The following is a 14,967-nucleotide window of genomic DNA, read 5'->3' on the forward strand; positions in this document are numbered from 1 at the left end:
CCCACATGGTGCCTAACCCCATAGCAAAAGCCCCCGTGGTACCAGCTGTTCCACCAGGGTGGACAGGCCAGAGTCCAAACCCTGCACAGAACCTCATACACCAGGCAACTTCTGAGTCGCATCTTCCCCACCTAAAACATAGAAATAGCTTCCCCCAGGGATGCCATTAGGAGGAAGGTAGGTATACTTTTTGTTTTTTTGAGACAGAGTCTCGCTTTGTTGCCAAGGCTGGAGTGCAGTGGCGCAATCTCAGCTCACTACAACCTCCGCCTCCCAGGTTCTAGTGATTCTCCTGCCTCAGCCTCCCGAGTAGCTGGGATTACAGGTGCTCACCACCCTGCCCAGCTAATTTTTGTATTTTTAGTAGAGATGGGGTTTCACCATGTTGGTCAAGCTAGCCTCGATCTCCTGACCTCGTGATCCACCCGCCTCGACCTCCCAAAGTGCTGGGATTAAGGGTGTGAGCCACCGGGCCTGGCCCTGAATGTACGTTTTTTTTTGTTTTGTTTTGTTTTTCGAGACGGGAGTCTCACTCTGTTGCCAGGTTGGAGTGCAGTGGTGCGATCTTGGCTCACCACAACCTCTGACTCCCGAGTTCAAGCGATTCTCCTGCCTCAGCCTCCCAGGTAACTGGGATTACAGGTGCGTGCCACCACGCCCAGCTAATTTTTGTATTTTTTGTAGACAGGGTTTCACCATGTTGGCCGGGATGGCCTTGCTCTCCTGACCTCGTGATCCACCTGCCTCAGCCTCCCAAAGTGCTGGGATTACAAGCGTGAGCCACCACGCCCGGCCTGAATGTACACTTTGAACAAATAGCCACCATACCTTTACCCAAGCTCCTCTGCTCCGGGCCCAGACCCTGCTGTCCCCAGGCAGGAATACAGCATAAGGCTAGCTCCATGTTCCTCTACCCCACCCCCTCAAGAAGGAAATCACCAGGGAAACCAATCTCCTCTCCATCCAGGGTGGCTCTGGGATACAAGCTCTCTTGGTAGGGTGTGACTGGTAGTGACAGGGTCAGAGAGATAAACACAGTGGAGACAGGCTGTGCATCACTTTAGAACACAGCTTGGCCGCAACATCCAGAGCACTCACTGTCCCCAGGACCAGCCTCAGCACTCCATGAAGCCAGGTGGGAAGGCCAACCTAGGGCAAGGACCAGGTCTCAGCACTGCAGGCGCTCTCTGCCCTGTCTCATCTTCCAAGAGGTGGTAGTGATGCCCACCAAGAGGGTCTGTGCAGTTGACACGTGTCTCCCAGTAGATGCTCAAATGGTTGCTCTTTATCTCCAGTTCCATTAACTCTTTTTCCTTCTGAATACTCCTAACCACCAGACTGCAAGAATACTATCTGCAGCTCCCTGGCAGCTCTAGTTCACACCTGCCCAGAAAATACCACCTTCCTGCCCCCATCATACACGCTGGCTTCATGGAAATCCTTGGGCATTAACCGAAGAGGAGCAGGGATCATGGAGGCACCAAATCTCAGGTCCTGCTAGCTTCAGTCCCACCGTGACCAAAGGCCCAGCCTCACTCGTCTCTGTACAAGTTTTTGCCAAGAAAAAACTTGGTTCTTTCTAAAATATGCAGGCACTCCCCTAGTTTCTCCCCACTCTCCCGCTGCCCCAACCTCCTCATGCCCCCAGCCTGGCCTTGTAACGCCTAGTAAGCAGGTGACATGCAATCTAGGGCCTAAAACTAGCAGAGAAGCCCAGCCTTCAGGCCGAGAAGGCAGCTGGAGAGCTGAAGCCAGGGCACAAGGAACAGTACGTGTGTGCATGTTACACCACCGCTTATGCACATAACACACAGACACAGCTCACACATCAACAGTTGTTCAGAAAGGGACCAGCAGATTAACTGCCCTGGCTCCTCTAAGGAAGAGCAGGCAGCTTCCCCCCGAATCTACATGTGCGTGTGCTTGGGGAGAGGAAGGCTGGCGGTCAGGAAGGCCCATCTCCCAGCCTGATCCCAGGCAGCAGGGCTGCAGCAGCTGTGCAGGAAGGCTCTGGGCCGGCCATAGCCACCTGCCGGCAAGGACAAGCTTCTCTTCTCATGGCTGGGGCAGCTCAGCACAGCTGACCTCTGCTGGCCAAGTGAAGCACTGCATGCAGCTGCAGAGCCAGGCGCTGCTGTCTTCCGGAAGTTTCCTGACTCCTGATGTTTTGGGGATTCGAACAGTCCTTTTCATAGGCCGGAGGCACAAACTGGGGCAGCTAAAATTTTTATTCTGCTGTCAAGGGGCAAGATGCCAGCTTGGAAGTGCTAAGGAGCTAAAGGGCCCAGCACTGCCAGCCCCAGAATTGTCGGTTCAGGCTGTGCAGTAAGCACGAGAGCCTCGCTTGTCCATGAAGGGTGGAAGCCTGTGCTCCACAATGTGCTCAGCTCCAGAGAGGCCCAACAACCTCAGGAGGGCTTGGTTGTGGGTCTGAATTTCTTTCCTTTGTGCTTGAAGCTGCGCAGTGGGTTCTGGGACTTCGCTCTCTAAGGAGGCAAAGTCACAGGCTAGTTGGGGGAATCAGGCTGACAAACTATCCACCCACCCACCCAACTGAGAAAGACACAAAGGGAGCCGTGCCCGCAGCTGGCCAACACGACCAGAAGGTGCTGCAGACAAGGAAATGGGGAAAGGCAGCTGGGGAAAGAAAAGCAGGGCCTGCAGGCGGTTACAAAAGTATCCCTATCCTACACCAGATTGTGTCCCAGCCACCAGATTTTGGGGGCCCGGTTCTAGGGTGCCCTCTCTCCCCCTCCCTAGGGCAAGGCGCCTACACATTCTGGTGATGACAAAGAGCCAGGTGGGGAGGAGTCCTGCAGCTGTCCCCATGTCCCCAGGAGCCATACCCTGGCCTTCCTACAAGAAGACGACAGCTTCTTCCGCTTCTTGTGAGGGCGCACCAGGCCACGAAGAGCAGGAGGAACTGGAAGAGATGCTTGCCTGAGCAGTGGGCTCACCACTACTGCTTCCACCCCTGCCCTCCCACTGATTCTGCAGCAAATTCTCCAATTCTGACCCAACTGGCAGCCTATGATATATATCTGTTCACTATCACACCTGCACAGGGCTAGGAGAATGTGAGCACCTTAGACTTCCACTATCTAAATCACTCTCCTGTATTGTTTAGATTTGTTCCAACAAACATGTAACAAGAAAGAAAAAGACATCCTTAAAGAAAGAAAATGTAGCTGAAATAAAAGTCAACAGGTAATTTCTTCACCTGTGGCCCATTACTACAGATACGGGGGCCCACATCCCAGCTGCACCTGATCTTGGCTCTGTCTTCAACTCGCCCACCCCATGGACTCCCCTAAGCCAACCACACCTGGGCCTTCCCCTTCAAGTGTCAAACATCCCACATCCTGACACCTTTCCACCTTCTCCTGGTCCTTCTAAACCTCCTGGCCACACCTTGGCAAGTGACTCCGCTATAGGAGCAGACTGGGTTCCTCAGGCCAAAGCTCTGGCCTTACCCTCTTCCTCCCTACCCACCCTCCCAACTCCCCTCCTCACATCTCAGGCCAGGACCTGGACTGGGGTCTCTTCCAGCTCACTATCCTGTGAGAACCTGGCCCCCACCACTCTCTCTGGCATTTTCATGTTCCCATCTCTTCTGGATCTTTCCTTTCCCAGTGTCCAGGCTTTTCCTGCCCTGGAACATTCCATCTCCACCCTTTGTCACCTCCACAGCAGCAACACCACACCCGCTGGGTGGCTGCGGGTCCAGGCTGAGCAGAGCCTGTGGCACTGGGAAGGGTCCTGCACTTGCTGCCCACAGCCTCATCTCCACCACTCTTCTCCTTCAATCCATTTTAGGCATAAAAGTCACACATACTCATTACCAAAAACATCTATGAGACACTGAAAGAAGTCATTACCCAGAGCCTGCCTAAGATGAGGAGAGGTGCCCAGCTTTAAAGGTCACATAAAGCTCTAGCCTGGGCTGCACCACAGAAACCAATCCCAGGGTCCTGACCCCATGCCTACACTACCCCTGCATTCCTCCCATCGCCACTGGCTCTTCTTTTGCCACCTTTTCTGTTTAGGCCTTATAGCGTTTTTCTCCCTGCTGATTGCTCTTACCCAGAGACTCCACAGATGCCTCTTCAGTGGCTGCTAATCTTGAGTCTTTTGCAGCTCAGGTGGCTTTCTCTGCCTCCTGCCCGTGACTCTCTCCCAAACCTGTTCACTCCCTTTGACCCATGGATAGCAATTTGGCCCAGCTCTGGAGACCACCTGGCCTGAAATCCTGGGTCTGCCACCCACTCTGCACTACCTCAATTTTCTCATCTCTAAAATGGAGACAGTGACAGCTAACCCGTGGGACCAAGCAAACAAGTTTAGAAACACAGGGGTGTGCCTGTTTACACGCCCGCGTGCTGCCAGCGTTTCCAGGTCCTATTCTGCCTGAGCATCCCCAGCACCAAGCACAGAGGCTGATCCAGCAGCAGAGAAATTAATGCCACTTCCCCAGCCTGCTACTTCCTGCCCCGTCAGGCCACACTCACCCAGGTAGTCAGGAACATGGCCCAGGTGGGGCTTCACCACTGCGGGGTGCAAAGGTAGGTCATGCCGCAGCAGCTGGAGGTCCCTGGGGTTGTCTTCAAAGTATGTCTGCCAGGGGAAGAGGGAGAGTCACAGAGTGAGCATCTTTCTTGTGTGACTTCACAGACTGAGCTTTTCAAAGGATAACATAGTCATGTGTTCCAAAAGGCATGAGGCACCTGCTTCTGCACATTTCTCACACCTCCCGGGAGCGGATGTTTTTATTTTCTCTTCTCCATGACACACACGACAGTACCCTGCACCACTTTTTGCTGGGCATCACCTCACAGACTGTTCCATATGGACACACAACCAACCTCATTCCTTCCCATGTAACTTTCGGCTCTGGATGCACCCGAGCTTACCTAGCAAGCCCCCTATGGTGGCCCCGGGCTGTTTCCATCTTTTGGTTCCATGATAATGCCATGATGAATGCAGACACATGCTTGACCGTGCACATTCACAAGTGTGACCAAGATTAAGTTCCAGAAGTGGAATTTCGGATGAAAGGACACATGAGCTTGTAATTCTGCTGGACAGTGTCCACCATAAGGTTGTGCCAATTTACCACCAAGCAGAACAGACTGGCTTCCTCCCATTTCCTCCCTTTCTGTGCCAAAGGCCAGAAAACTGCCCAGTTCTCTGCTTCTCACCATTCGGAGCTCAGCGAGTCTCCAAAAAGGGCAGCCGTCTAAGATTTGTCCCCTCCTCACTTCCCATCCCCTCACCTTAAGCTTCTCAGAGTGCAGAAGCTCCTCCTTGATCTCCTTCAATCTCGCCTCCCGAATGGCCTGCTTAGTCACTGAGCGCATGGCATCCTGGGGGTGGACACTGAAGGTCAAGACAGTGAGGCTGCCCCAAATCCTCCCTCACGCCTGGATGCTCAGCAACAGGGTGCAATCCCTGGGCCACAGTCCCTCCCCTCTCATTCCCCTCCCCACCACAGCAGCTCACCCTGCAGCGATAGCGGAAGCCCTCGATCTCCTCCATCTGGAACTGGTAGGGGAGCAGAATGGTGCCCCTGTTCTCTGTGGAGAAGAAAGCAGTGAGGGTCCCACAGGCTGAGGCCTTAGGACAGGGTCTTCGTTGGAGGCCTCCTGCACCTCCTCCTTGGGGCAAACCTGCAGAGGACCCACCGCCCTCCTGGGATGCCAAACATGTAGCTTAGCTGTACCTGGGCCTCTTACAGTGATGACCCATCTGTCCCTGTGTGTGGATGGGGGTGGCCTGTGTGGCCCTGAGCCCAAGAACCCGTCACCCACTCTCTTCTCCTCTCCCAAGGAGTACCCCATAGTATTCCTTGGGAGTCAAGGTACCCCGTGACGATGGCCACAGAGAGCAGTCTAGGATCACCCAGCACCCTGGGGTCAGGTGCTATCCTGAGCTGTCACAGCAGCATGTCAGGTCACTCAACGCTCATGAGGCAGACAGTAAACATGACTTTGGACAAATTACCTCAATTTGTTTATCTCTCAAGGGGAACAGTGCCTGCCACTCAGGGCAAAACAAGGATGGATAGTGGAAGTGGCCTGTCACACTATGTTGTGACCTCTGTCATCATCATCACGGAGTTTTAAAGCATCATGCGAGAAGCCCGACCCTGGCCCAGGCCCACAAGAGCCAGGCTCTTACCTCCACTGAGAAGCTCCTCAATCTTGCCTAAGTGGGACTGCTCCGTGGGCAGCACAAAGGTTAAGACTATGCCTGGGTTGTTAGCGCGTGCTGTCCTGCAAGGGGAGACAGTGCAGCTTGCATCTCCAACCCGCAGGCTCTGTCCAGTACACCCCAAGTCCTTCAGCGTGTCCACCACACAGGTGCCTGGGCCATCACACTCCTAGCCCTCCTACCTGCCGGCTCGATGGATGTAGGCCTCAGGGGTTGGGGGAAGATCAAAGTTGAGCACAGCAGACACATGGTGGAAGTCTATGCCCCGGGCCACACCTGCCTCCGGATCAGAGGCCCTGCAGAGATAACTCAATGTCAGTCGGACCCTTCCTCTCCTCTGGGCAGGTATTCACAAGCTGAATCAACAAAACTTCCTCTAAACAATGCCTGTAGATCATAAGACCCTGACATACAGAGGACTCTTCAACAATGGAACCGTTCCAGGAGTCAGGGTTTCCTGGGGCAGCCTGGAGCTTTGACATGGAGCCAAATCCTGGCCTGACCTCCATTCTGGGACAACAGCAGAATTCAATGCCCTACATGGTGATCTGAGAACCAACCCTGAGCTAGTCAAGCCTTCAGGTGGAGAGAGACTGGAGAGTTGGGGGGTTCCTTTTCCCTTCAGAAACATGCTCCCTGCAAGTCACAGCCACATGGAGGACAGGCCATCTCTCCTGCAGGGCTCTGCATGCCAACAACCCCACCAGTCTTGCCCTTCATGCTGCATATGCAGTGTGCACCACCCACTCCCTTCTTTATATCCAGGCAGCTGAGCAAGAACCTGCAGGGCTCTCTGGGCTACACTACCAGCCAGGCCTGGAAGGTTTGGCTCCCTGCTCTGTGCACTCTAGTTTTAGTCTTCCAAAAAGCTGAAAAAAATCGGTCTTTCTGGGGAGGGATGGAAAAAGAGGTATGGACTCACTTGTCCCCTTTGGGCCCTCGGCCCCGACACTTGCCCTTGACTGGGGCCCCCAGGACTTCGGCATCAGTTGCTATGACACAGTCATAGAAGCCTTGGTTGAACTGTGAGATGATGTGGCACCTGCAGCCAAGAGTGGACAGAGAATCAGCTCGGCAGAGCAAGCTTGAGGCCCCTCTGCCATCCCTACTATCATAGTAACCATCACTCTTTCCTACTTTTTCCTCTTCTTAATCTCTTTCCCTACTTAATCATTGTGCCTCAGTTTCCTCAGCTGGAAATAAAATAATGACAGGGTTTTGTTTTTTTTTGAGACAGAGTTTCAATCTTGTTCCCCAGGCTGGAGTGCAATGGCATGATCTCAGCTCACTGCAACCTCCACCTCCCGGGTTTAAGCAATTCTCCTGTCTCAGCTTCCCGAGTAGCTGGGATTACAGGCGCCTGCCACCACGCCTGGCTAATTTTTGTATTTTAAGTAGAGATGGGGTTTCACCATGCTGGCCAGGCTGGTCTTGAACTCCCGACCTCAGGCGATCCGCCCACCTTGGCCTCCCAAAGTGCTGGGATTACAGGCATGAGCCACAGCGCCCAGCCATGATAGGGATTTTGGAGTTGGGAGAAGTCAGTCAGTATCAGTTACATCTAGAACCTGGCCCCTACTAAGTGCTTAAGAAACAGAACATTAACTGGGTCCCCTTTCCATCTCTATCTTCAACTTATCTCAACCAAGATGTTGGCTGTAGCAAACCTGGAGCGCAGTGGAAGTTCTCCATTGAGCACACAGGTGGGAATGCTGAACTGCTCCAGGAACAGGCGTAGCCGGTAACTCCGCTCTAGGGTGTTGACAAAAAGCAGAGACTTGCCCCGAATCAATGACAGCTTGAGCAGGGCATACAGCAGCAGGAATTTGTCTTCCTCAGTCTCACAGACCACCTGAAACTGCTGTAACTGGTCTGGCCCAGGCAGCTGGGACTCCTGTAACTTAAGGGTAACCTGGGGAGAAAACAGGCCTGTGGTCAGAAAGGAAAAGAACACAGAGATGGTATGGCCACTTACTCATCAATCAAAGCATCAACATTTTAGTGCAGGGCAGAGATGCATTTAAGGATTCCTGGCACCCTAAGTCTCCTCCAGTTTTGTAACATAAAACCCCAAAATGCCCTAATTGTTGTGGTATATAGAATATACCACCAAAACCATATATAAAATACTTCCAAGCACAGAAGAAAGAGAAACACATCAATAAAGGACTACATCGAGGAAGGAAGGCTTACAGCAACACACCTTCTGAAAGGTAAAGTTTACTTAAGATGAGAACCTTGGCCTTAGAATTTTTGCTCTGCTTCTCAAAGCTGCCCCTGAGGGGAGGTCCTTGCTCAGGATTTTAGGCAAAGTATGGCCTGAAATGGGAGACATCCCCTGCGGACACTTGGAAATATATAGTGATTTAAGACCACTGACTTTTAGTGCCTCAGGACTAGGGACGAGACACTAAGTGACAACTGTCCCACCCAAAACACCAAAGGCTCCCCTAAGAAGGAGCATCAAGATCTTTGAGTGCCCCCATGCCTGCAGCTCCAGATGCTTCCATGGTGCCTCTTACCGGGTTATGTAATACTAGCTCCTTGAGTGCTTGTACGTCCTCATTAAAAGTAGCCGACATGAGAAACGCCTGGTAAATCCGGGGCAAGTGACTGAAATGAAAGAGTCCAATGAGATTCCAGCTCCCAGGGCCGCTAATTGTAACTGGCTTCCGGCCACCCCACTCTCACACCAATTCCTACTCACAGATGTTTCCACTAGGAATCACACCCACTTCTGCCTTACCAGAGGAGACTCTTGAGCTCTTCTTCAAAGCCAAAGGAAAAAAGAAGATCAGCTTCATCCACCACCAAAAGCTCCAGGGAGTCACGAAGTTTCAGGCTGTCTTGCTGCAAGTGGCTTAATATGCGAGATGGGGTCCCCACTACTACATCTGGCTTCTCCATCAGCACAGCTCTGCAGGTGGGCAAGACATCAATATCAGGGACAATATAGCAGCTGGCATCTCACCCTGGACTTGCTCTTTTTTGCCACACACAAACCCAACCCCACAACTCTGTGTGGCTTCATTCAGGTACCGCTTTGCTGCTTTTACCCACCTCTGAGAAGCTGAGTCTTCAGCAGCTGAGACATTGGCCACTCGGACATCCCGAGCACAGTAGGTAGCCAGCTGCTGAATCATGGACTGTGCCTGCCGTGCCAGTTCCTTGGTAGGAACAAGAACAAGGCCTCTCACTGCCTGTTCCACCACCGGACCTGTCTGTAAGAATATGAACTAAAGACTTTAGCCAGCAGTGCACACCACTGTGTCCACCTGATGCTTTTCCCTACCCCTTCCAGCCTAACTGACCCATCGCTGCAACCCTACTCAGCAGTATTTTGATTATCTATCACTCTGCCGGCCTCAGAATGCAGAGTGGAGAGTTGTTTCCTCAGGCACTGACCCTCAAAAAGAATAAAGTACTCTATGTTTATGAAGCTACTTTAAACGTACTAGTTATGAAGCTAAATTCTCACAATCATTCTATAAGTAGAAAAAAGAGATGTGCTCCCTTTTTATGTAAGAAAGAAAAGAAAGTGCTTTGTTGAAGATTACGCAAAGGTTGGTGGTAGCAGGGCCTGGACAAGGATCCAGGTAACCTGAACTACTACAGCCCAGAGTGTTTGCCACAACAGCACCAGGATCTCAGGCCGGCCTGCACGGGTACAGGACCAAGAGAAAACCTCCGACAAACGGGAACAGCCCTTCCCAGGCTTTTGGAGTTCGCCTCCTTCCTCCCCTCAGCTTTCTCGTTACCCACCGCCTTCCTGTGGAGCAACAGCTGCAGCATCGGAATAGCATAAGCTGCCGTCTTGCCGGAGCCCGTGCGGGCCCGAGCCAGGAGGTCCTTCCCTTCTAGGGCCAGTGGGATGGCCTTTTCCTGGATCAGCGTAGGTCGCGACCAGCCCATATCGGTGACAGCCTAGGAGAGACCAGGAGTGCGGCTCAAGGGGGGCGAAGAGTGATGGCGCGCCCCGCGGAACCCATAAGCCGGCTCTCCAGCCCTCGCGTGTACCTGCAGGAGCCGGGGATCGAGGCCCATGTGTTCGAAGCCCAGTGCTTCTGAGTCTTCCATGGCGCTGCTCAGTAGCGACAGCACGCACGCACGCACTTCAGGAAAAAAGCCACGGACTCGCGGGGGTGGGGGGGGCGCAAAGCAACAACCAATCAGCTTCGGAGACGCCGTCACTTCCCGGAAGTGCTGGCGCCTAGGCTTCCGGTGTTCCGGCGGAGCTCTGCGACTGCGCAGCGCCAGCGCCCAGGAGGAGGCGGTGGAGCGGACGTGCTGGGTTGGAAGGGGTACTTTGAACTGCAGAGCCGCCCCACTCACTGATTCCTCCGGCGTTCCCGGACGCCGCTGACGCACCTGATTCTCGCGACCTGCAGGAGAAACCTCGGCCGGGACCGAGGGCCGAGGTCGTGACGGGCACGACCGTCTCCCTGCTTGGTTAGGGTTAGGGTCCCGCCGGGCACACCACCCTATGGTGGAGCCACTGAGATCGACTGGGCTGAAGGAACCGGTTGGAGTAATGAGCCATGGCAGCAACTTTGCCTGACAGGAAGGGCGGGTTGCTGTAGGGCTCCCTAACCGGGCTGCCGTGTCAGACTTCTGACCTACAGACTTGCGTCGTTTTAAGCCACTAAATTTGTGATAATTTGTTACAGTAGCAATAGGAAACTAATACAGGTGAGGACTAAGAATCCTAATCGCAAATCTTTTTTTTTTTTGAGACATGGTCTCACTGTCATCCAGGCTGGCGCGATCCTCCCACCTCAGCCTCCTGGAAAGCTAAGACTACGGGCACGCACCACCACGTCCAGTTAGTGTGTATGTATGTACGTACATATATGTGTGTGTATATATGTAAGTCCCCCTCCCTCCTCCCTTCTCTTTTCTTTCTAGATGGGGTTTCGCCATGTTGCCCAGGACGGTTTTGAACTCCTGGGGCCAAGTGATCTGCATTCCTCGGCCTACCAAAGTGCTGGGATTACAGGTGCGAGCCACCCCTCCTGGCCCACAAGTCTTTCAGTGTAGAAGAGGGAAGCAGAAGAGGTCAAAGTGGTGCCATGTGAAGGCTCAACCCACCCTTGCTGGAGGAAGGGAGCCAGAGCCAAGCTGGAAGAGGCAAGGAAAAAGACCGTTGTGATTACTTTAGGCCCATCCAGATGATCCAGGATAATCTATTTTACAGTCATCTGATTAGCAATTTAATTCTCTTTTGTCATGTTAGGGAACATATTCACGTGTTTCAGAGTGGTAGGCCATTATTCTGCCTACCATACCACCCAACACAAATCTACATTAAGACTGGATCTGAGTGTTGCACAAGAATCTATGTCAACAAGCTTCCAGGGTGATCCTGTGTATCCAATATGATGCAGCCCAGCATCTGAGTACCAGAGACTAGCATCTGGCTGTTAGGTTAACAGATCAGCTCATGCACCAATGGGTAGTCATGCTGGGACCAAATGATGAAAATAGGTACAACTAGTTCCAGCGAGAGCTGGGGAACTGGGCTGGGATATAGAGGATGTGTTAAGAATGGAGTGTCCTCCCAACCCCAGAACTTTTTTTTCTTTTTTTGTGGTAAGGAGGGAGAAAGCTGTTTGGCAAGGATGTTGTAAACTCTGAGAAAGCAGGAATTTCAAAATAAGAGTCAAGGGTGGTATTCAGGGGAAAATCACCAAAATTTTTGTGTACCCTAACTGCTGTTTTTTTTTGTTTGTTTGTTTCTTTGTTTTTTAGACAGAGTCTCACTCTCTCGCCCAGGCTGGAGTGCAGTGGCACGATCTCGGCTCACTGCAAGCTCCGTCTCCCGGGTTCACGCCATTCTCCTGCCTCAGCCTCCTGAGTAGCTGGGACTACAGGCTCCCACCACCACGCCCGGCTGATTTTTTGTATTTTTAGTAGAGACAGGGTTTCACCGTGTTAGCCAGGATGGTCTCAATTTCCTGACCTTGTGATCCGCCTGCCTCGGCCTCCCAAAGTGCTGGGATTACAGGCGTGAGCCACTGCGCCCGGCCTCTTAACTGCTGTTTTTTAAAAAACTTTTTAGGTCACGACCCATCTGCAAATATGACACACCAGTAGGGAAATCCTCATTCTCCTCACAGCCACCAGCTATTGGCCCATCCACTGACTATCCCAATTCCACCTGCCTCATCAGTGGAAAGGTGAAATATGTGCCCACTTTTTCCTCACACCATTCCCCTTTCTATCAAAAACTACCAAGAGAAACCCAGGACCTACCAGAATAGTTAAGATGTGCTCCATTGTGTCTACTGCCAGCCAAACCTGTTGAAGGCTGGCTCAACCCTAATCTGTGCCTTTCTGTCTTCTCACAAGCTTGAGTCTGATTTGCCGACTAGATTTCTAGTAACAGCCACAGAGCAGAAATGTGTCCCTTCCCAGTATGTCACATAATCCCCAAGAGCTGCAGGCCAGAAGTCCACAACATGTAACTAGTTCAAAGGACATGATTTTTCTCTGCATTAATTCTAACATGAGGAATACTGAAAACTCTTTAAAACATCTGAAGAATTTCAGCAATTCACAATTCACCTTACTGGACTGTAACACTGTCACCCAGATTTAGAAATATGAGGATATAAAAATATTAAATGGAAAAGCCTCGAGAACTAAATTGTTTTTTGTTTTGTTTTGTTTTTTGAGACAGAGTCTCACTCTGCCCCCCAGGCTGTAGTGCAGTGGCTCGATTTCTAATCACTGCAACCTCCTCCTGGGTTCAAGCGATTCTCCTGCCTCAGCCTCCTGAATAGCTGGGATTACAGGCACACACTACCAAGCCTGGCTAATTTTTATACTTTTAGTACAGACAGGGTTTCACCATGTTGGCCAGCCTGGTCTCAAACTCCTGACCTCAGGTGATCCACCTGCCTTGGCCTCCCAAAGTGCTGGGATTATAGGTGTGAGCCACCCCACCTGGTCCTAAAATTGTGTTTTGTTTGTTTTTTCAGATAGGATCACTCTGTTGCCCAGCCTGGAGTGCAGTGGCACGATCATGGCTCACTGCAGCCTTGACCTCCTAGGCTCAAGTGATCTTTCCATCCCAGCCTCTCAAGTAGCTGGGACTACAGGCGTGTTCCACCAGCTACATTTTTTGTATTTTTTGCAGAGACAAGATTTCGCCATGTTGCCCAGGCTGGTCTCGAACTCCTGGGCTATAGGATCCACCCACCTTGGCTTCCCAAAGTGCTAGGATTACAGGCGTGAGCCACCGTGTCCAGGCCACATGTATTTTTAAGAGTAAAAATAGCCAGGCACAGTGGGGTACATCTGTAGTACCAGCTACTTTGGAGGGTAAGGTAGGAGGATCACTTGAACCTGGGAGCTCAAGGTTGCTTTGAGCTATGATGGCACCACTACACTCCAGCCTTGGGGACAGAGCAAGACCCCATCACCCGTGCCCAGCCAGCTCACACCTGTAATCCCAGCACTTTGGGAGGCGAGGTGGGCAGATTACCTGAGGTCAGGAGTTCAAGACCAGCCTGGTCAACATGGCGAAACCCCGTCTCTACTAAAACTACAAAAATTAGCTGGGTATGGTGGCGGGCACCTGTAATCCCAGCTACTCAGGAGTCTGAGGCAGGAGAATATCTTGAATTCAGGAGGTGGAGGTTGCAGCGAGCCAAGATTACACCACTGCACTCCAGCCTGGGTGACAGAGTGAGACTCCATATCTCAAATAAATAAATAAAATAAAATAAAAATACAAAATTAGCCGGGTGTGGAGGTGGGTGCCTGTAATCCCAGCTACTCAGGAGGCTGAGGCAGAATTGCTTGAACCGGGGAGGCAGAGGTTGCATTGAGCCAAGATCATGCCACTGCACTCCAGTCTGGGTGACCGAGCAAGAGTGTCTCAAATAAATGAACATAAAAATTATATATATGTACATATATGGTACAGGACATAAGAAATAACAAAAGAAGAATTTAGTTCTGTGGGTCAGATAATTTAATAAATATTTCAAATATATATAATAACTGAAAATGTCAAGAATGGGGAACTAATGGTATTAAGTTTTATATAGAAGGGCATGAGGGAAGTATATTAAAAATTGTTCAAATTTATGATTCAGACGGCTAAGAAGGTACTTAATTTCCTCAGATGATGCCTTGCAAATGTGTGTTCTATTTGGTTGACCTTTGCAAATGATTGAGCAACCACCCTGTGTATTCCCATGCCCCCTAGACTGCCTGTTCAAGCCAAGCCTTAGTACCACGAGTCCATAGTGAAGTCCACTCCAGGTTATCTGCGTAGGCAGTCCAGGCACCTTTCCTCTTTTCCTTTAGGTGCCTCCTGTCTGCCCACAACCTCTTATTTCATCTCAAATGCAGCTATTACAACATGTTTTATTTCACTGGAAAATTCTGCAAAGAACCAAATCTGGTTCCCTCGAAGAAAACATTTAGCACAGCTTAAATAAAAGTTGAGGAGGGTAAGAGTGCATTAACCCATGCTAGCTCTGTTGCTACTTTAACTCTGACTCTGAGGCCCTGTGGGATGAAAAGCAGGTATCCAAAAGAACTCTGCTTGGCCCTCTGATACAGCCTTGAGATCAGACCCAATGCCTTTCTGGCCCACAGACCACTGAAATCCTAGGAGCTGCCATGGGAGTTACCAAAAATGTGTGAATTGCCGGGCGCGGTGGCTCAAGCCTGTAATCCCAGCACTTTGGGAGGCCGAGACGGGAGGATCACGAGGTCAGGAGTTTGAGACCATCCTGGCTAACA

At 51.5% G+C, this 14,967-nt stretch overlaps 2 protein-coding genes and 1 long non-coding RNA gene across 4 annotated transcripts in view; 1 reads left to right on the forward strand and 2 right to left on the reverse strand.

Annotated features, from left to right (window-relative positions):
• Positions 1-1,821: 1,821 nt before the first annotated feature.
• On the reverse strand, positions 1,822-10,812 carry DDX56 (DEAD (Asp-Glu-Ala-Asp) box helicase 56). 2 transcript variants are annotated; one of them, XM_011946778.1, is made up of 14 exons: positions 10,228-10,812; positions 9,973-10,134; positions 9,271-9,431; positions 8,957-9,127; positions 8,733-8,823; positions 7,878-8,122; positions 7,133-7,252; positions 6,393-6,506; positions 6,178-6,272; positions 5,500-5,573; positions 5,274-5,363; positions 4,509-4,614; positions 2,847-2,923; positions 1,822-2,486 (listed from the first exon to the last, which is right to left on the reverse strand). In XM_011946778.1, the coding sequence occupies exons 1-14, from the start codon at positions 10,285-10,287 to the stop codon at positions 2,409-2,411; spliced, it is 1,644 nt and encodes a 547-aa protein (XP_011802168.1). In that variant the 5' UTR covers positions 10,288-10,812; the 3' UTR covers positions 1,822-2,408. The 2 variants fall into 2 exon arrangements, with proteins under 2 accessions (XP_011802168.1, XP_011802169.1); XM_011946779.1 differs by lacking the exon at positions 7,133-7,252.
• TMED4 (transmembrane emp24 protein transport domain containing 4) overlaps positions 10,809-14,967 on the reverse strand; it is an 8,092-nt gene continuing 3,933 nt past the window's right edge. The window contains exon 6 of the mRNA XM_011946773.1: positions 10,809-11,328. The gene's annotated coding sequence lies outside the window, so the exon portion shown is untranslated. The remainder of the gene's footprint in view (positions 11,329-14,967) is intronic.
• Positions 10,811-11,993, forward strand: LOC105515062. The gene is made up of 2 exons (XR_001002255.1): positions 10,811-11,013; positions 11,116-11,993. It is a non-coding gene; the product is annotated as an uncharacterized LOC105515062 (long non-coding RNA).

This window comes from Colobus angolensis, unplaced genomic scaffold (assembly GCF_000951035.1).
Source record: "Colobus angolensis palliatus isolate OR3802 unplaced genomic scaffold, Cang.pa_1.0 Scaffold253, whole genome shotgun sequence".
NCBI classification, from domain to species: Eukaryota; Metazoa; Chordata; class Mammalia; order Primates; family Cercopithecidae; genus Colobus; species Colobus angolensis.